Source organism: Amblyomma mixtum, chromosome 2 (assembly GCF_055824585.1).
Source record: "Amblyomma mixtum isolate Tamu chromosome 2, ASM5582458v1, whole genome shotgun sequence".
Classification (NCBI taxonomy): Eukaryota; Metazoa; Arthropoda; class Arachnida; order Ixodida; family Ixodidae; genus Amblyomma; species Amblyomma mixtum.
Window position 1 is genome coordinate 72,504,358 of NC_143013.1, and position 21,250 is coordinate 72,525,607.

General features: G+C 45.1%; 2 protein-coding genes across 5 annotated transcripts in view; one reads left to right on the top strand and one right to left on the bottom strand.

The window, feature by feature from the left end:
• Positions 1–1,558, top strand: part of Spt3 (Transcription initiation protein Spt3) — a 136,003-nt gene extending 134,445 nt beyond the window's left edge. Inside the window, exon 12 of the mRNA XM_089571849.1 lies at positions 1,382–1,558. The gene's annotated coding sequence lies outside the window, so the exon portion shown is untranslated. The remainder of the gene's footprint in view (positions 1–1,381) is intronic.
• The window catches only part of LOC149359708 (uncharacterized), a 79,381-nt gene continuing 59,256 nt past the window's right edge, over positions 1,126–21,250 (bottom strand). For all 4 annotated transcript variants that reach the window (XM_089571844.1, XM_089571843.1, XM_089571846.1 and 1 more), the window contains exons 2-8: positions 14,105–14,375; positions 11,977–12,119; positions 10,206–10,375; positions 6,589–6,766; positions 5,693–5,830; positions 3,645–3,731; positions 1,126–1,705 (exon numbers count right to left, since the gene is read on the bottom strand). In XM_089571844.1, coding sequence (XP_089427970.1) covers positions 1,172–1,705; positions 3,645–3,731; positions 5,693–5,830; positions 6,589–6,766; positions 10,206–10,375; positions 11,977–12,119; positions 14,105–14,312 — 1,458 coding nt within the window. In that variant the 5' untranslated portion in view covers positions 14,313–14,375 and the 3' untranslated portion in view covers positions 1,126–1,171. The remainder of the gene's footprint in view (positions 1,706–3,644; positions 3,732–5,692; positions 5,831–6,588; positions 6,767–10,205; positions 10,376–11,976; positions 12,120–14,104; positions 14,376–21,250) is intronic.

A 21,250-nucleotide genomic window follows, 5' to 3' on the forward strand; every position in this document is an offset into this window, starting at 1 on the left:
ATTCGGAAGTCATATGCAACAAGGTTTAGTAGTTACAGAGGATGGAATAGGTTATGTAGTTTTCGATTTTCTAGCCATTTTCAGATGTAAGGAGCTCACATTCCATTTTTTACACCTGAACTGTTCGATTTTTAACGTTAGAAAGTTGGGGTTTTAATTGTGCTCTGTTGTGGGTGTCCAACATTTGTTCTATTTGAAAGGTTATTTGTTTACCTACGTACTCATTAATTGTAGACTAATAAAAATATTAAATAGACTCCCTTTAAGATGAACTCCAAGGGACCATGAAGACTGTTCATCTTATCAGAAGTTCATCTAATTAGGAGTGCTTCTTAAAATGATGTTCGAGCATGCAGTGTGTGTCCAAATACTTCGTTATATGTGAACAAAGCCATGAAATAGTCTTTTAGGAAAAAAATAATTGCCACATAAGCATTTATTGCACTACTAGTGCAGTGCATCAGGCACTGTTGAGTGTTGCCCAGTCTTATTTTTTTTTGTGTCTGTCGAGAAAATCGTCTGCTTGCTACAAGCGTAGGCATATCACTTAATATATCCTTCAGTGCCCTCAAAGGGGAGGAGCAGCGACAGTTCTGCTTTCACAGAATTGCCCTTTCAACGGAGACGTGGTTAGGTCTCTGTGCCTCCCCGCGTCGCATGGATCGTCGGCGGTGCAACAAAGCTTTCAATTTTTTAGCTTTTTTTTCTTTCCTTCCGCTGAAATACAGCTCGAATGGTCGAGTAAAGCTGCATGGCTTGGGCACGGCTGGTCGTGAAAGTTCATCTTAACCAATTAGCACGTGTGCAGTGTACATCTTAAGCAGATTTTTTTTTGCATTGACTCTATGGGAAACCAAACAAATGACCACCACTGTTCATCTTAACCAAGGGTTCATCTTAAGCAAGTTCGTCTTAACGGGAGTCTACTGTATAAAATTTAAACCGAGGGACATTCATGTTGCTTATGGAGAAGAAAAGTGAGTATGGTGAGTTTGTAACTAATTCTGTTGTTCCAATACTTACCTGCTCAGCAGTGCGTGAGGTGACAATTAAAAGTAATAACGTAAAATGGCAGGTAACCTCTGTGCTACTTAGTAGCCTAAAATGTACTCCAATGCTAATACGGGAAAGTTATCTTGTTCACTATTGTGTTTGAGTGCTTGAGAGAGGATCAGATTTTGAAAATTTGACTGGCATTCAACATGCAGAGCCCCAGTGTTCCCAGGGCAGGAAGTTGTTCGGCACTACTATTTTTGCGCCCGACAGTGGGCATCCGAAGGGTTTTGGTTAAGCGGACTTTCATTTCCTCTTCGCTTTCATTGTCACGAACCTGCTCGTTCGACATTTCCTTTCCATGCTTATCACTGTTCTGACATTGTAGGGATTGCAATTCGAGGATGCTGCGCAAGTTGCTGCCCCTCCTGCTTGGCCCCGTGATGGAAGTGTCGGACATGCGGCGAGCCTTGGTGACATTCGGACCGAGCGGTGGCGTCAGTTCTGTCGTGCCGTTTTCATCGGACAAAGACTCGTTCCAAAGGAAACCGTTGGTTGCTGTTGACCTGAGTCTAAGCCTGTTCTGTTGAGAGTCCATGGAGAGGCGGCGGGCTGCCCTGGGCCTCTTGGCACCGCTTTTGACACGTGTGCCACTGAGGTCGATGTCTCGCAGCCGTGCCAGCAGCCGCTCTTTCTTCTGCTGGTCCATGCCCTGCAGATGAGGAGTGCCACCTTCATCAAAAATTCGTGGCCCTTTTGAATATGACGGGTGCTGTTACCAGAGCATGTTTCAGGTTTCCATTAAACTGCTGAGGAAGGGAGACCTCCCTTTTATTCCCTTTGACTTCTGCTGCTCAAATGCATTAGCTTGCGAGGCACAAAGGAACATGCACTCTCTAGAGAGGTATAGCAGCAGGATTATTACAGATGGACTGCCGCATGGATAACAACTATTCCAGTGATGTGTAAAAAGGCTGCATACTTTTGATGATGACTGTACTTGTGTGTGATTGTTTTGTAATAAATTGTTTGACCTTAAAAGCTGGCATCAGTGGAGTTCCATCTTTTTATCGTAAGAACTGCAGTGGACTTTTGGCCTTTTAACTGATTAGTGAGATTGTTGATGGGACATTTTTGATTCTTGGGAACAGTCCTAAATGGTACGCAATAATCATTCGTTGATGGACTTGCGCTTAGCAGGTGCAGGTACAAATTGTGCAATACTGAAGCCATTATACCTGGTGTTTGGCACGAAACCAGGCTTGTAACCACACTAAAGTTGCTTGCTGTTTGAGGTTTTTCTTCTAAATGTTCAAATTAGAGAAAGCTAACTGCAAAACTTTAAGTTTTAATTTAGATGTTTCTTTGGGACATCTCTTTCACGTTTTTAATGATGGTAGTCTAAGTAAGAAGCTTATTGTAACTGTAGTTTTCATGAAAAATTACCTCTGGTGCAAGCTGGCCTGCAACCTTTGTGTGGCCTGCAACCTTGGAAGTTATGTACCTAGTTTCCACTCAGTGCCAGAGGATGTTGAAAAACTACTGGTGAGCTGCCAGACTTCGCACTAGTAAGAGGCTTGGAATTCTGTTGTCATAACTGGGAGTTAAGCGAGTACACATCAAAGTAAAGATTGGCTTCACCTGTATTACGAGAAGCTCTTGGTAAGCCATCTACAGGTAGCAGTACTCTGTGCAAAGTGAAATTTTGGAAGAAGAGTAAAGCAAAATGTGAAATATGCAATCTATTCAAAAAGTAATAAATCTGATGATAACGCTTTTGACAGTGGGGGAGCATTACTGAAAGTATGATGGTGACAAAATGCATTTTTATAAGGTGTGTATTGCTAGAATTTATTAACTGTAAGGTGGAGCATGCAGAAATACACCTATAAATGACAAGTCTTTAATTGATAGACTTGATTTGTTGTTTGTAGTTTAGATGAGGTGGGTAGAATACAATATGTTTGAAACCGTGGAAGATTTGTGCTAATATAGAGGGGTACAAACACGAAATTTCGAAAACTAATGGAGGATATAATTTATTTTCTTAGCATGCAGGAATTAGTCATAGGCGCTGAGTGCAGTGCAGTGCTAATATGATTTTCAATATGGACAAGCAAGCAGTTCGGACACAAATCAACATCATGTGATGTGTAATCTGAGGAGAACAGGAGTCGTGGCATCTTTACGTCCATCGAAGTAGTGACTTGGAGCCTTTTGACATTGCTTGCCTGCCTGCCTGCACATGGCTGAGGCACGAACGGGCAAACTTCTACTTTCAGGGATTTCGAAGCCCATATGACCAACACTGCTGTGGGTTGAATGTGATGTCACATAGGAACTGCGCACTGGCACTGATTGAAACCAAAATTACGGTAAAAAGATGGCTTCTAATTAATTGGCCATGCAAGACTCTGGCTTTCTGAGTTCGTTTTCATAATTGCTGTGCTTGCAGTAGGGATCTGTCATGGTAAAAAAAAAAAAGAACATTGACACATAAAAGTTTGTGTCCACACCCCTTGAACACTGTTTAATATATTTATACAAGTTAAGTGCCAACAGTGGCCCTGTAAATCGCTTTGTTGTATACTCTCAATGTGATACAACTAAACTTTATCAGGACTGACCTGAGCATCTCATTTAAGACTTACATTAAAAATGGACCTTGGATCGTTGGTCACTCCACCTTGATTGAAGAAATCTTTTTGGCTCAGGAAGAAAGAGTGCGTGGATGAGTCCTAGAAAATGGAAAGTGACGTCACTGTTGGGGTGGTGAAAGTGCCTGTATACTCCACCTCATTGGCGCAGTGCAATGCTGTGAAAGCTGAAGGAGCATGCAGAAGTGTCGGAAAATGTGTGGTCCTGCTCTTTGTCGCTGCTTGCATTCTGAATGTCTTCAAGCAATGAAGCAGCGTAGGTGGCTTTGATATTTTAATAATCATCATCAGCATAACCATGTTCACTGCAGGACAAAAGCTTCTCCCATTGGCCTCTAATACTATATTTTAAATAAGCGTGTTTAATGCATCCAGTATTTGTAGAAACTGCTTGCAGCATTTTTTGGTGCACTGTAAGCTATCACTGACTGTGCCGATTGGCTGACGTGACCCATAACTTTTTGCTTCACAGGAACATTTTGAAATGGAGTGCAGACCCATTAAAAGTGACTGTCCTTTCAGAAGCTTACTCTTCTATTAAGGTGATGTCAGCATGTGTGTTCACAGCAAATATATTTTCGAGTGTTGCTGCAGTCTATTTCATTCAAAGATCTGTCGAGTTCTTTGATTTAAAAGGGCCCTGCAACACTATTCAATAAAGTTGTTTTATGCCTCGGGTGCTAAACAACATCATGATATCCTGCACCTAGAATTTTTATTGTGTTTGATAGAAGCAAAGTTGTCTGTAGTCAGAATGTGAATTTAAGTGTATTCGCACGTCCCTCTACCCTCTCGTCACTTTTTGCATGCTCAAAGGTTAGCATTCCCCCCTGGCCCCGTGCGCCCCCTCTCGGATGCCAGACTGCCAACGTGTGCGCGAATTCCCCTGGCAGCAGAGCTTTCTGACCCGCCTGTGCGACACGGCTGACTGGCCGTGACCACGACACCTGCATGACATCTCAGTCTGACCAATGTTCATTTCTAAACCTAGATAAGTACGCGCATGATACAGAGGATGACACAACTTTGAAATATCACCAGAAAGGGCTCGCCAACTTTTGAGCATGATATTGGGCTCTTTGCTGCATGTAGAAGCGTAATATTTGTCTCAGATGTTCATGACAAAAGAGTCTAGCAGGATAGCAAGTTATGTGATGTGCTCTAAAGGTGTTACAGGCCCCCTTTATCTTGTTTGCAGCGGTCAAACTCTATCATTTGTAGGTTTCCTATTTAAGAAAGCTCTAACCTGCATTGAATCATGGCAAAAGAAAACTGCCATTGAAAAAAAATGACGTTAGGATAGGAAAACTGCGGTGAAAAGTAACAGTATGTTCCATGCTGCTTTACTATAGAAGTTGGTGCTGTATATAGTTTTAAATGTTAATAACCTTTACACTAATGGCTTTGTCACCTTGCATAACAGTGTCAAATATGTACTGCCATTTCCCCAAGTTAATTCACGTATGACTGAAGATGTAACTGGTCAAAGTGTGTTTGCATACTCGCACTTCGTGGGCCTTAGACACTTGGCAACATTGAGAACGAAATTTTTCATCATTGCTTCAAAATCTCGCAAGACGGTGAAAGATCAAAATAGCGTGCTCCTGGATATCTTATCCCCATTGAGGACATCAGCAAGTAGAGTCCTTACTAAATCACGGCAGGTGAGGTAAACAATGGACCCCTGATTCTTCAAACGAATACTGAGCACAGACGCTGAAGCAATTAGCTGCTGATCTTTTTTATACATTGTATACGTAGTTAGCCTTGCGATGATTTCTCGCCTTTTTCGCAGTACGAAAATCCTAAAAAATCTTCCGGCGCTTAAATTCATTGCAGTCCATGCCAGGGCACAACCGGACGGAACCTGCGAGACCATATGGTCGCAGATGCCAGGATTTTGTACTACCCAGCAGAAGTATAGACGGTGTCCCTTGGGCGGTGCAGGAGGTCTGTAGCGGTTGCATTACTCAAAGTCTCAGTAAAGGGCATCGTTAGCGAGCCCTTCACTTATTGCAATACTGGATTTTTTTCTCACTTACCCTGATTTTTCTTTGGAGAAGTTCATTGTCAGCTCTTAAGGCCTGCAGTTGTTTTTGGAAGTTTTTGTTCTGGGCCTTCTCTTTCACCATTTCTTTCTTGTACGATATTTGAACAGCATCCAATTTGCGGCGAAGTTCCTGAAATGTACATGGAGGAAGTTTTCCTCCACTGCATATTTAAAGTATAACTATGTAACAGCAAGTTTATAAAACCGAAAACACAGTATAGAACACCTAAATATATTTTATGCAAATTTATAGCACTTGCATCATGCAGAGATAGTGCGCAAGGCTGGCATCCCATGAAATGCTGTCACCAGCGGAGTAAAAATGCTACATCGGAAAGCAGTTCGAAAGACCAGCCGTGTCTGTGACTTTTTGTTGTTGTTTTAAGCATGAAATGCTTTTAGTACCTGTTGTCGGCACGCCGTGCGTGACCTTGCCACCATAAGAGAGAGTACATGGAGGCCAACCTAAACGAGTGCTCACTGCACTGCCACTGGGGCAGCGCATGCGACTACAACAGCGTCTTCCTAGTCCCATGGTGAGCGAAAAAACAAAAATGAAAATTGGTTTTCAAGAAAGGAAAGACACAGTATCTGTCTCACTTTTCGGTGAACACCTCAGCTGCACCGTGAAGGAAGGTAACAAGGAGGCAGTGAAAGAAAGAAAGCGGTGGTGTTGCTAGTGGAGGGCTCTGGAATAATTTCGACCACCTGGGGTTCTTTAACGTGCACTGACATCGCACAGCACATGGGCTCCTTCTGCGTTTAAGCCAGTGCAAGCTGCGAAGGAGCCTGCACTCTGTCCTGTAGCCCGAGCGGCGCACGTGCAGTACTTGGGCACCTTTCACCGGTGTCTCATCACCGCAGCCCCCTCGGGCGTTTTCCTCTCACGTGCACATCGGTGTCCTTCTCGTGGAGCTCCCGCTCGAGCTGCTGGAGCCTGGCCTCCGACTCGGCCTCCTTATCAAGCACAGCCTGCTTCTCGTCCAGCTGGTGTTGCAAGTCGGCCAGGGCCTGCCTCAGCTTCTGCAGCTCGCAGTTGCGCACGTGCAGCTTCTTCTCGTATTCCCTGCACATGAATGTGTGTTTTGCACTCATTCCCTAGACCAGGGGTTCTCAAACTGGGTTCCGCGGAACACAGGGGTTCCGCGGGCTGTCTTCTTGTGTTCCGCGAGAACCCTCACCGGCCCTGACCCGGCAGCTGATATGAGACTGGCTACTGAACCACGCTTTGACTTGCTCAAAAGGGAAGCAGTACCACCCATCACGTTAGTATTTGTATTAATCTGTGCAATAAACATTTAACTTTTGCAACTCTCTCTTTGCAAAAATGCACTCGACAACATTGCTGATAAGTGAAAGCAGGGGGGGGGGGGTTCCCTCGAACTTATTGAAGGCTTTTGGGGTTCCTCCAAGCAAAAAAGTTTGAGAACCCCTGCCCTAGACCATGCAAACATTGTATTGCGAATAGTTTCGAAGGTGTTTTGAGCTCACGTGCGCATATAGATTTGACTTTTGAAAAGGCACTGAGGACAACTCTATCCATTTTTTTGTTGTATTGGAAAATTTTTTAGTGGCTCTATTTATATTTGTTTTTAAAGTGATGGATTTGCTGACGAATTGGGAGCTAGATGAAAATGCAGCATTTTCCTTTCCTCATCCCTCAATTCAACCTCGTCTCATCCGTGTAGTGCATTATTTATTTATTTATTTATTTATTTATTTATTTATTTATTTCATAATACTGCAGGCCAATAGATTGGCCCATGCAGGAGGGGCTATACAAGACATTGAAAATGACAAATACAAAGAAAATACATGGGGTTACAAACAATGAGCAGAATAACAAAATACAACGCTCATTAACTCGAGAAAATGCTTCTCAAGAGCTTTACTAAAATTTGAGGACTGGAAAATGGCCTCGGGAAGAGAGTTCCAGTCGGAAACAGTCCGCGGAAAGAAACTGTGCTTGAATGAGTCAGTCTTTGCAAAAATGGGTTCCAGCAAATGAATTTGTGAATGGTGTGTTCGGCGCGACAATTGTTTGAGAATTACAGGGACTCCATTAAAAAGAAGTGAATGCCGGTCTAGGTTTTTGTTGTGCGAAAACGGCCGGTGGCGCCGATACCTCCATTTAATTATTTTTTAGCCTTTTCTAGCTTTAGAGCAGTCTTCTATGAAATTAGACTATTTGTCGCTATTGAATGCGGTAATAATCAGTGGTATAGGCCGACTTGATTTTGTCCTTCCTTTTAAAGTTCAGTTCCGACTTATGGAATCACCTTTCATGCACACTTTTTTATTCTGATGACAGGCCATTTAAGTCATCCAGTAGTAGTGCACCATCAAAACAGGAGTTTCAGGCTGTTCGATCAGGGTACAGGGAATGCTTAATCACTGCACTTCGTTAGGCCGTAGCAAATGGCTTTTCGCTGAACACGCTGTTTGCTTTGTGTGTCCGAGTATTTTAGCCGCAGTGCTTCTTACAGGAGTATAAAATGAGAGTTTGGAGGCGTGCAAACTTGAAAGGCACGTGCACAATTCATGTGGTTAGTTTCAGTTGAGAGGGAAAGAATATTAGAGCTTTTCTTTTGCTGATAGTGTCAGATCTAGCATTTTTTGCGCCAGAATAAAATGACAGAAATCTGGTGTGCGTATTTTATTTTAAACCTCTCGTTCACTTGGGATGGTGGTGGTCACCACAAGGAGGTTCTGGAAACGAGCTTGTGCCATGCCATTGAAAACGCTTTGCTGAAGTTTTATAATAACTGCATGTGTGGGCAAAAGTGAATGCAGACCAATGTTGGATCTGAAGACAGAGGCCACTTGAAGTACCATGCGACATGCCACAATAACTGTATTTCGGCGTACTAAATTTAGCAGCGACATTACGCTTTTCTTCAGTGTTATAAAGACAGCAGGAGAAAAATAATGGTTTTTAGAAAACCCAGATCTTTGTGTGAGCAGCACCTAGTTTTACATCTACCTGAATTTCAGGTTATTATTTAGTTAGGCTTTCTCAGTAAGCGTCACGTATGTGCACAACATGGTATTGCTGTAAACAAAGTAGTTTCCAGTCAAGTGCCCCCAGAAGCTCTTTCAAGCTCAACGGCTGTACGAAAATCATGGCTACAATCGAAGATGGTTATGTTCAGTGAAATTTCAGGGGCCAAAGGTAAGCCGTGATGAAGGGTGCGGACTAATTTCGACCAACCAGGACTCTTGCACCTTCATTAAAATTTCAGGTCACGGACATTTTTCAGCATTTAGCCTTCATTGAAATAGTGCCGCCGCACCAGGTTTGAATCTGCAATGTCGTGTTCAGCGTCCGAACGCAATAGCCGCCGAGTCGCTGCATCAAATATTGCAGCGGGAGAAAAATAAATTGTAAATTGTGGGGTTTAAAGTCCTGCAGCGACACATGGGCTATGAGGGACGCCGCAGTGGAGGGCTCCTTATTAGTTCAGACTAATCATTTTTTAGCGTGAGGTGACATCGCATGACATCAGGGATTTTTTGCATTTCGCCTCCATCGAAACACGGCCGCCGCGATCGGGATCGAAACTGCGACCTTAGGATCGGCATCCGAACGCCAGAGCCACTAAGCTACTGCAGCGGGTGTTATTACTGTGGAAGAGTCGACACTAAAGCGTGTTAAACCAACGTTTTACAGTAACGGGTCATTAGCCACTGCCACTAGCGCCGAGTCGTGGCGCTGCAATTATTTAACTTGTTAACCAGAGCAGTGATGTATGAGCTATATTGTATATTGTACGCGATTAGGCAAAATAACCTACTGCTACTGCAAATTGAGGCGCGGCGTCTAAAATTCAAAAATGCAGATGCGCTACGTCCTGGATTCGTCGATTTTAAGGGGCATCGGACATCAGTCGCGTTTTGTAAGATAGTCTAAGAGTCGCCTTTGCATCCCATCAAGCCCAAAATTCTACACTTTTCACGGCGTCGTACGGTAGTGACGTTAAACGAATTCTAGCACTCACCTCAGCGTACCATGGGATTCAAGTTATATTGCTTGCCCTCGTAGGCTTCGCTGCAATAGTAGTACTAACTCGTGAGATGGTGCATCCTCTGCAGGAGTGAGCTATAATGTTTAAGCTCCGCGCACATAGATTATTGCTCATGAACTTAGCCGCGACAGTAGCGTTAATGCTGTGGTGAATTCTCTACACAGATAAAATATCACTGGTAAGCTTCGCCACAATACGAGTGTTAAAGCGGTGGTGCACCCTCTACAGGGAAGAAATGTAAAAGCCACAAGCAACAATGACCACAACTGAACAGTAAGAGGCACTCTTGCGCAGCTCGGAAGCCGGCGCTCAAGAGAGGGTGGTCTTATGGGCAGCGGAGGCCGCCGCGGCCCTGGGGCTTGCCCTAGGGCCTCTCCATAAAATTCCTCGTAATGTTTGTTACCTACCTCAGCCACAAGTAAGAATAACAGATTATAATGGGCAATAAAGAAAAAAGGTGGGGCAAACTGAAAGGATCACCTGAGCCTGTCCCTGCCTTCGGCCAGCAGTGCGCGCAGGGCCCGCACTTCTTCGGCGTGCGCCCGTGATGCGTCGGGTCCCTCGGAGTGCCTGGCCGACTCGGCCTTGAGCAGCTCTCGCTCCTGGCGCGCCTGCACCCGCTTCAGCGCCTTGTTCTCGCGCTCCGACTCCTGCGAGGGTAGGAAACGGTGCTTGCGCTGGCGTCGCAACAAGGGCGATAAAGTTAAAAAAAGGCTCAAGTTTGTGCACCAAATTTAAAATGGAGTACCTTTGTTGTATCTACCACGTCTCTCTTAGAAAATTCGCGTTTAGAGCAGTAAATACTTTAGTGTGAAATAAGAGGAGTTCCTACATTCACCGCCTAAAATTTAACGGCACATCTAAGGCGAGATGCGCCGCTGTGATTCGTGAGCGAATTTCTGGTGTTTGCGTTCCTAGTTTCACGACTAAAAGTGGTACGAGGCAGGGACAAGACGATGCACGCAAGGGATTAGGCAGCTTTGCCAGCTGCAACGTCGTCGTCGTTGTTTTTGATGTTGTTGTCGTCGGCGTAAGACAATCCCGCTTCGTCCTCGTTTTCTTCAGTCACTACAATAAGGCATTCTCCACTCCCCTGCTCCGTACTTATTTATGGAAGTATTCAGGCGCCGCTGCTTTCATTTTTTTTTTTTCAACAGGTTGAGTTTTTCACCGCACTACAATAAGTTTTGGTTGCACATTTAAATATCATGACATTCTTAAGATTGCTTCCTCGGTTTTCTTTTTGTCCGGGCCGGATTGGTCTCGCCGCTCCCACTGCGCATGCGCGCAGTTTTTGACGTGGACACATTGTTGGTAATCCTCAATAGCTTAGCGCTATGCTTAGCCTCGCGGCAACCTTTAGAGGAGCGACATATTTGGCCACATTGCATTTTATTGCGCGCGTCTCTCTAAACAGAGTTTTTTAGACTCGGGTGCCGTAACATGTCCTGGATAATATGAACTTCAAAAATTAATTATATAAAGGTCACGTGTTGAATTAAGTTAATGAAGAACGCGAACAAATACATTCCGAACTAATGCTGTGGTTAAAATTTCGATTTTATATATCATCCTCACATTTTCCCCATTACTATGCTTCCATTAGATGACGCTTAGCCGAAACCCTCTGCCTAGCCGAAGAAGTTCGCTGACGCGCCTGACTCAGGACGCGGAAAGCCCGTTACTACAGCCATATCGCCATGTCACCTATGTTCCTGGTGCTTTAGTCTGGCTTTTGCAACCCGTCAGGAAGCTTGGCCTAACCCAGAAAATATCGGTGGATTTTACGCTGGGGCTTACACTGTTGTCGACAGAGTCAGCGACCTCAGTTACAGGCTAGCACGGCTTGCCATCAGTGGACGTCATTCCACCAAGGCCGAAGTCACCTACATTTCCCGCATGAAGCCCTGTCACTAATGAAGATGGCTGAATACCTCGCCGGGGCTTTGGCTGTACAGGGATAAATTATAACAGACCTGAAGAGACGCCTTGTGTGAAGCTGCGAAATACAGTGACTTTAGCGAAATAGAAGGAGAACGACATCTAGCGGAGAGCCGCGTTGGTCCCAGGAGCGGCATCCGGTTGCCATCTGTTACACGCCATCTTTCCCAGCTCCGTTAATAAAGCCAAAACACTTAACAGCGTGAAACAAAAAGGCGATTAATCAAAATAGGGATAGCACATATTTAGCGTGCTGGTTGGGGCAGAATATTTCTCCACGTCGTTTTATACCCCCTGGGTCAATCCTTACCTTGAGCCTTCGTTCGAGATCCTTGATTTCGTTGTGAAGGTCATCGATCTTGAAATCTCGCGACATGGAATTCTTCGCCGTCGTCCGTTGTGTGCGAGTCAAAGCGCTCGACATCTCGTCTTCCTGACGAAATCTTGATGCCCCTGCAAAATAAGACAAACGCAGTTAGCCCCCCAGGTACCGCTAAGACACAATTCGTGCTTGCATCGCTCAGTTTTTAATGCAGGCGCATACAAGGGTGCCCGAGAGCCCTCCTCTTCCCATCTCTCGAGTTCTCATAGCATTGCTCTTACACACATATATACCCGTGCCGCACGGGCAAGTTTAATGCCAGTAAGCGCTTACTGCCTTATGATTTAATCGCATTCGCGCGGTGCAACACGGGAAAATGTAATGGCATTAGCCTTACTGCCATTCGCGACCTTCTGAGTTCGCCACAACTCATTCGCCCGAGCAATGCGTACTCTCGTTATCATTCCACATGCAGAAAAGCATGCAACTTTGTCGGCAGCAATTTCCTAACCAGTCGCAAATGGTTATTTCATAACTTTTGTTCAAATGATGCATCTCTACTGCATGTTCGATGCAAAGGGCGCCATTTTCAACGGCATTTCCCACAGGTACTCTCGGCGGCTTGTGTGCTGAGACGCGAGATTATGGCTACTTTTGCGACCTGTCAAGCAAGAACAGCGGTGTTTTCTGCAAAATAATTTTTATATTGCATTTCAACAACATTCCCGAGAAACTGTGCTCATAGCACTGTTTATATACAGGTGAAATTTCTGCTTTCTTCGAAAGCTTTACGTCATCGTGACTTTCATATAATGACATTAAATGTGGACGTGTAGCACAAACTCCATAAATAATGTCATTAACAAACTTAAGGCCTTAAGCGTTTATTGCCATTTCTTGTGCGCGTGCGGCGCGGATATAATTACTTTTCGAGGCAGCGCAGTGGCCAAGGCGTTACCTGACTGCGTTCGGCGGATGCGCGGGCTAGTGCGCCGGCGGCGCTATTCCGTTTGCTTGTGGACACAGAAGAGGGACACAGGATTGGCTGCCGGACATGGCGTGTTCGCTGGGAGTGCCAGCACGTCATGTCCGGCACTTTGTCGCGTTTGGTAAGAATACTTGTGGATACTGCGGATTGTTTTTACAAGTTATGTTTCTTTCATGATAAAAATATTTTATGTGCAGTAGATGTTGGAACACAGCCCTCGTTGTCATGACAACAGTGCGTAGGGCTCTGCTACGGAAATAGAACATTTCTTAACAAAACTGTAAAATAATATAAATAAAAATTAGTACTAATGCAGCTGTAAAATAAGATATCTAATGTAAACGATAGCTTTAGCATAGTGTTTACTATGATCGCTTACCGCGGCCGCTAATGTCTCTCCTGATCGCTTACAGCGGAGCAGATGGAGACATCGTACGAGCGCATGGACGGCTGACGGCCGCGCTAAGCAGTAGGTGCAGGTTGACGGGAGGGGATGGTGAGTGGAAGCTCGTATATAGGTGATGAATTCTTTACCGGTGGGTGCCTGAGGTGCACCCAGTTTTACTGCGTTAGTAGTACAGTCCTTTTATCAGTATAGGGGGTATTCACGTGGCATCACGGGCGCCATTTTGTTGTCATCTTCCGCAGTGCCGGCCGGAGCAGGAGACGATAATCTCACGCGCGCAGCCTTTCGCAGTGCTTCACAGGCACTGCGCTGGCCTGTGAAGCGGCACTGTGGCCGCTGTGACGTCGGTGAATACCCCCTATAGTCATCTGAAACTGCCAGGAAGCACAAAGGAAACTGTGGATCGAATGCAGCAAAGTTTCGCGCTATATGCAGCTCCGTATACCTGTTCAACTTCCCTCTACAAGTCGGTGACAGACAGTATACTAATGAACGAGAAAACTTCGCTGAGAATGAACGTAATTTACGATGTTAGAGAATTTTATTCGGTAATTTTGGAGTTTTGGGCGAATACCTCAGAAAGCCTATGCGCATTTCTTTTTTGCATCGTTTCATTTCTTTGACTGCGATTGCAGTAGTGGGACCAGAAGTTCATCTGGCACGAAGTGAGAGCTGATCGACCTCTGCTCGAGATCGCGTATTTTTACGTCCGATGGGAGTACCTCTTAACGATGACGTCACGGTGGTGGTGGTGGACAATGGCGTCAGCCCGCTCTCGTCGGAGTCGGTCGCAGCGGTGACGGCACGCACCGCCGGCCGACTCTGGACTCCGCCCCTCCAACCTCTCCTGGCCGCCGCCGGTCGCGTTTCCGCGTCAGCGCGGTCCGGTTCCCTGGGCTCCGCCGCTGCCGAGATTCCGGTCCCGGCCATCGCTTCCGCATCGACGGTGGACGGACGCCGCACACTCTCTCGACGCGCCTTGATCCTTTAAGCCTGTAATGTGGGACCTGTCCACTAGTAACGTTGGGACCTGTCACGTACGATACAGGCTGTAAAAATGCCAATAGTTCGGGCTCTGAAAAGTATATCATACTATCACTGTTTTACGCAAACAGAATTTCCTATGCATATTTATCAAAACTAAGACACGATGTCAGCTGCCTCAGTTGCAAGAGGTCTCGTTGAAGATAACTCGTCGCAAAAGCAAACTTTAACGGTGAAACGAGCAGAAATTTTAATGACCGTACTGCAACGTCGGGAGGTAACGGAATATTTTTGGATTTCACTGTTGAGTTGTGCGTACGCCTGAGTGTTCTGGCATATTTTTATCCTTCTTAGGCGTTCATAAATTGCCCTGATTCGCCAATTTTATCCGCGCAGCAATCATATTTTTCGTCATAAATCTATCAGTTTTGTTGCATCTCATCAATTTTGGGGTCAGTAACGATGAAATACTGGAAATTTATCTCTCTCTCGCTTTTTTTTCCAGCGTTGTCATTGCCTGTGCATTGCAGGTCAGAGATAACAGGAATGTGAAGAGCGCTGACAAATAGGATGCCTTGATGCATTCGCGGTGTGCGGCGCGCGCGCATCGATGCATCCAAGTTTGTCCGTGAGACACCCAGTACTTTACGAATGTTTGCATGTGTTCACAATAGTCCATAAACGATGCGATGTGGTCGAAGAAGGAACAAAGAAAAAAGTGCCGCTATACGTCTCCACACCTCCAAGGAAACAGGTTAAAACTGCCGGATTTGCTGTTCCGATATTGCTTAAAATGATCCCCAAGAGCTCTCATTGTATAAAGCGTCTAGAATGCCCGTGTCGCCCCTATCGGCTTTAAGTGCACTCGTACTCAAATAAGCCTTGAGATTTTTTGGAACCGCCTTATTCATTAAGCCTCTCAGATCGAATTTTGAGGATTTTATTTTCTGGTTTCTTCTGACAAGCAAATTGCCCTTCCTTTCCTCGTTTTGAAAGGAATGTTCCCATTAGCACTTTAGAGAGCCTTTATGGTCCTAAGGGCCTTCAAAAGCTTAGCGGAAACGAGAAGCATATTCCATGCGCTTGAGATAGAGCTTGGTGTGAGTGTGATGCCTGTGGCATATATGTGATATTTTCCTCTCCGGTAATGGTCACCGCGACAGTGTTTCGATTGGGGACTAGCCGTGATTGTTGTCAGTACATGAATAAGTTTTTTTTTTGGAGGTGCGCTTATCTCATATCTTAATTTTTCAGGAGACCCACAGAAAGAAAATGCATGCAGTGAAGTAGTAAATCAATAAGATCAATGCTGTTTTAACAAGCAACATTAGTAAATAAGTGGAGGCTTGAAATATTGTAATCTGCAGATCTGCTTTCACGTGGCCGAAGCAAGAACATGCAGTGGGATGAAACAAACGTTGCACAGTCGTTGACTACTTTGCTTGAGTGCCTGTATTGATGACACTTCCCAGAAACGAGATCTATAATAGTATCGTCGCAAAGTGTGTCCTAGATTAGCAAAGAAGAACATGTTTGCGACGAGATAAAACAATCTGCCGTGGTAGTGAAAGCAGGAGAAAATTTCGTAGAAAGTTTTACGTTGCTAAAATTGGAAAATCAGTGACTCATTGATCATGGCTTGGTCTGCCATAGGTCATCTAATAATACCATTGTCGGTTAAACACGATTCATTTAGTTGAAAGCAAAAACTGACTTGGAAACAATGCAAGAAAAAATCAAAGAAACACCTAAATTTAACATGTGTTGGCAGTGCGAGAGCATTATAGCTGTTGTTGATGCTTTTACCAGAAATTATGTCACTTATGGTTTGGTAAAGTCACTTCCCTGCAGCCAAAGGACGAATTTGATGACCGACGACGCATTTTGGCCCCGTGGGGCTTATAATGCTATCTCGTTAAAGAGTCATATTCGTTAAAAGTCAATATTCATTACAATGAAAAGTTTACACGGAATGATGACAAGAAAGAAGACTGCTTGCCGAGAGGCATGCGACTGCAAACATGTGCCGACGCCGACGGCAGTAAACGGCGCACGTTACACTGTTCTAATTGCACTGAGTTACTTTCTGTTCGAAATGAAAAGGTATGAAGGGCTCATGCGCAAATTTTCCAGCAATGCTGTTCCGCGTGCATTGATAGGTCATTTGAAATATCTGGTATAGAAGACTTTTATAGTATTTAAGTGGTATTATAGACGCTTTCTTTAGCCAATCAAAAGGTGTGATATTGGAGTCACTTTACACTTTTCATGCACAAGACAGTGACTCAGGTTTTCTACAACCCCTTTGAAAAGGTGTTGCTAAGCGCGTAAACGGCTGTGCAGAAAGTTCATAGCAGGCCATGTGCTCTTGCCTTCCCAAAAAATGTGGTAGGGTTTTAACGTAGTTAAACCGAGTAGCCTGGTTGGCTCATGGTTTTGCTTTGTTGGGTCATCGGCATGTCTGGTGGCGATGTTATTTCGATAGTAGGGAAGGGTGGCTTATTGGGATCTGTGATGCGCCGGTGACGAAGACTCTGGCACGAGTAATCGATGAAGCAGTGGGGCAAGAGGCAGGGTCACAAGGAGCAGTTCTACAGCACAATAGCGTCAGCCGGCCGCATCAAGATGGTCGTCATCGTTGTCGTCGGCACTTGATCATCTCTTTCATTCCAGTAACATTAAATGATGAAGGCGACGATGTGCAACGCACACGGAGTTGTGTATAAAAAGCTTGGTTTGGTTTGGTTTATTGGGGTTTAACGTCCCAAAGCGACTGAGGCTATGAGAGACGCCGTAGTGAAGGGCTCCGGAAGTTTCGACCACCTGGGGTTCTTTAACGTGCACTGACATCGCACAGCACACGGGCCTCTAGAATTTCGCCTTCATCGAAATTCAGCCGCCGCGGCCGGGATCGAACCCGCGTCTTTCGGGTCAGCAGCCGAGCGCCGTAACCACTGAGCCACCGCGGTGGGGTATAAAGAGCTTCGTCGTCGCTGGCGTCGGCACATGATCATCTTCTTCATTCCAATAGCATTAGTTGATGAAGAAGATGATGTGTAATGCACACCGCCAGACTGTTTAATATAGTGAACCAGAATACTCATAGTTCACTATACTGTTTAAAAAGAGCTTTGTCATCGTTGATGATGATGATGATGATGATGATGATGTCCTCGGCGTTGGCATCGGCACATGATCAACTTCTTCATTCCAGTAGCATTAGTTGATGAAGACGACGATGTGCAATGCACACCGCCAGAGTGTTTATATTAGTATATATAGTGCCTAGAATATATTGGCCAATATATTCTAGGCACTATAGTATAGTGCCTAGGATATACTTAGTTTCATAGTAGCATTAGTTGATGAAGACGGTGATGTACATTGCACAGCGCGAGAGTGTTTCAGTTTAACACGAAGCGTGATCGACTGCGGCGATAGCATAGTGCTGTCGTGCTGTGGCTAGCAAAGCTGATCTGTTCACGCCACCGCGGTCTCGAAACTCAGTCGCGGCATTATTTAATTTATTTATTTGCGGCTTGGCCTCAAAATCAACTGAGCTGGTTTGGCCTCGTGAAGCACTGCTTTCGCACTAAAAGAGGAGAAGAAACAGGGCAGGCAGCGTTGCCAGGAAGTGTGGCCGGCGTGACCTCCTCGTGCGGTCTTAAAAGACAACAGCTTTTCGCACGCATCTGGGCACATCAATGCGCACACCGTCGGTGTTGCACGCTGAACGCGTAAAGGAGTCGATTCTGATCAGTCAACAACCGCAAATTACCGAAGCAGTTCTGAGTCAACCGTTTTAGCATCCTGCCAGTCAGTTGGCCTTTCGCCTGTAACGTGCGCACGGCGACTCGCTGCCTTGAGTGACAAACGGGCGCGACCCCCTTGTGACGGCCACCGGGGCAGCCTTGAAACTCAGTCGCCTGCTTGTTCGCCGAAAGCAGCTCGGGCGTGATCGGTCGTCGGCGCGGTCGAAGGAAGGGACGTGTCGAGATAAGGGTCACTATTGACTCTGCCCCGTGTGCGTAGCGGTCGCGTAGTCTTGTGTGTGTGTGCGGATGAGAAATCGATGTCTCCGTCGTGTCCCTGCTGCGCATTGTACCTGTGTTCGGGTTGAGATTTCGCGACCAGCTAGGGAGCGATTCGCGTACAGGTTCGTCTGACCTCCTTCCATGACCCATTTTTATTCTAACCCAAGTGGTTCGAGGGAGCGGGGTGAATTCTAAGAAGAATTAGCAAGGTATATCTTGCGTCAAGGAGAGAACGCTGGCGCCACTCAGCTTGCATGAGTCGTGGCGTTTGTTCAAGTGAAACATTGAAAGTTTTCGTTTTTACCGGTTCGCATTCGTCGCTGTAGCTTACGTTTCCCTTATATTAATGCGATAACATCACAAGCCCCATGGGGCCAAAATGAACCGTCGATCATAAAATTTGCCTATTGGCTGGAGACAAGTGACGTCATCATACCAGATCGTTCCCATTGGCTGGGGAGGAAGTGACGTCATCATACTGGAGCACTCCAATTGGCCGCGAGAAGTGCCGTCAATTCTGGTAAAGGCATCAACAGTTGCGAATGTTGCCGCATTGCCAGTTTATAATGATATTAAGCGTACCTGTGGCTTTTTGTCTGCATTATTATTTGTTTCACAACGCTTGTTGCATTACACACTTTTATCTAGTGTAAACGATGGACTATGTCGGGACCGAAAACTCGCGCCTTCAACTTCTCGCCAGTTATAAAGCAGACCAGGTGGGCCTGGCTGCGGAAGGGGCACTCTCGGGATTTTTTTGTCACGTGACCCGTGTAGGCCTGTAAGGGGTGGTCCTGCGTGGTGTAGAAAAGAGCGAAATCCTGGCGGAAACGCTGTGCGCTAATTCAAAGGCAGTGCCCTACTTTTTGAGGCTATATCAGGTTGCCAAAGAACAAAGCAACACAAAATTAAATATGAACTGGAGATATTTGTGTAGCATGGAGCTGATGTAGAAAACATTAAGCGTGTTTTCTGGAAACCTATACGTGCACATATGAAAGAGTACATGGTGAATCTTCCAGAATCGCTGTTTTAGGGACATTGACCAAAATTAACACATAAGAAGTAGAGACGAGCAATTGAAGATTAGGGTGCTGATGGCTCAAAAGCAGAATGAAAAAGTTGCACGAACCGTCACAGAAGTGGAAGCATTATAGCTTAGAACAACCAAAATCAAAATTGGAATTGACCAGGATGGGAATAAAGGGGGAAATGTCGAAGGAATAAAACTGCCACTTTAATTTCCTTGGCTAGCAAGCGCTCGCCTCAGCCCCGATTCAAAGGGGTACTAATAAGGAGATCGAAGAAAAAGCCTCAGGTAATTCCATTATCTCACCGTGTGGCCCACAACTTAAAAAAAAAGTGGCCAACAAACACCAAATTCCAATTGTTGTTTTTTCAGCACCCTGCAAACCGAAAAGCCTGTGCTCCTGGGTGAATGGTGAAGGAAGAACGAGAGGATGCCTAACGAAGCACAAATTCAGATATGTCGGTTGCAAGGTTGAAATCATTTATGAAATACTTCTCACTTGCGCAAGAGTGTATATGGGCAAGCTGGACGTTGTTTAAATAAGCGCTTACGGGAACATGAAAGATGCCTTGAGCAGGGGACCGGAACAAACTTGGTTGTTCATTGTATGTTTTGTGATTGGAAGGGGACATGCGCGCTATTACTAAAACAGACTCGAGTAATCAGAACAGGCAATTACGAGTCAACGCGGGTGTTGATTGAGGCGTTCCACATCAGGAAGAACAGCTCTGATTGTGACAAAAGCCTTTCGGTGAAGCTGTACTCTAACGAGTACAAGTTTTTGGATAGACTTATCTGACGAGGGTGCATGATCGACTGCCTCCTCGGCACTGCGCATGTGCGTAGTTTTTGGCATGTGCGCAGTTTCTGTACATAGAATCAGCGTATAAAATGTCTGTTTCGTCTGCCAGTAAAAATTTGTTGACAGTAGCGTTCTTTCGTGTCTTGTGTTGTGTCCTCGTCCTTTCTTAGTTGTTTCGTATTAAAAGTATTCTTTTTGCCATAATAAACCATCGTGTCATTTCTTTATTATTGTAGAAGACTTCAGAAATTATCTTTAAATTTCTGGCAGAAATTCGCTGAGTAAAAACGAGACGAGACAGGACTGGACGAAGCTTTTATATCGAGTGCATCGGGCCTTCATGTTCCTAACACCAGTCCTGTCTCGTCTCGTTTTTACTCAGCGCATTTCTGCCACAGATTTAAAGATAAAACACCAACTAGCCCTACTTGTCGCATTGTTAGTTCAGAAATTAGTTCAGTGTGTGTGCTAAATGAATAATTACTAACATTAAATTACGTACCGCTAATTTTTGGCAGATACGCAATTTTAGCGCTATAAAAAGAAGACGGTTCCCCATAAGTGAAGTATGAAAAATATGCCCTCGTAGCAATTGGCAACCTCTGGCATGATGTATTAGGCAAAGGCAAGTTGTAACTGATGGTTTGTGCAAGCTGACTGACAGTACTGCAGGGTTGACACGTACGTACAAGCGGCTTTAGACTCGCAGCACTTTGCAAAGTACAAAGGTAATCAGAACCGGAGGGTACACAGATTATTTCATGCATGGAGAAGGTAAAAGTCATGCACATACCTACACTTTCTCATTGAGCGATTTCTCACCATTACGTCAATTGTAAGAGAGTTTTCAGGCGATATAACCGCCGAACCCTCTCTGGCTCTTTTTTTTTTTTTTTTGAGCCATTTAATTCACCGTGAGTAATCCACGAGAATCCACCAACAGTTACAGAAACGCTAGAGCCTGACAGTTAAGCCTGTGTTATTCCAGACTATTGGTGTAAAGAGTATTTGATGCCCC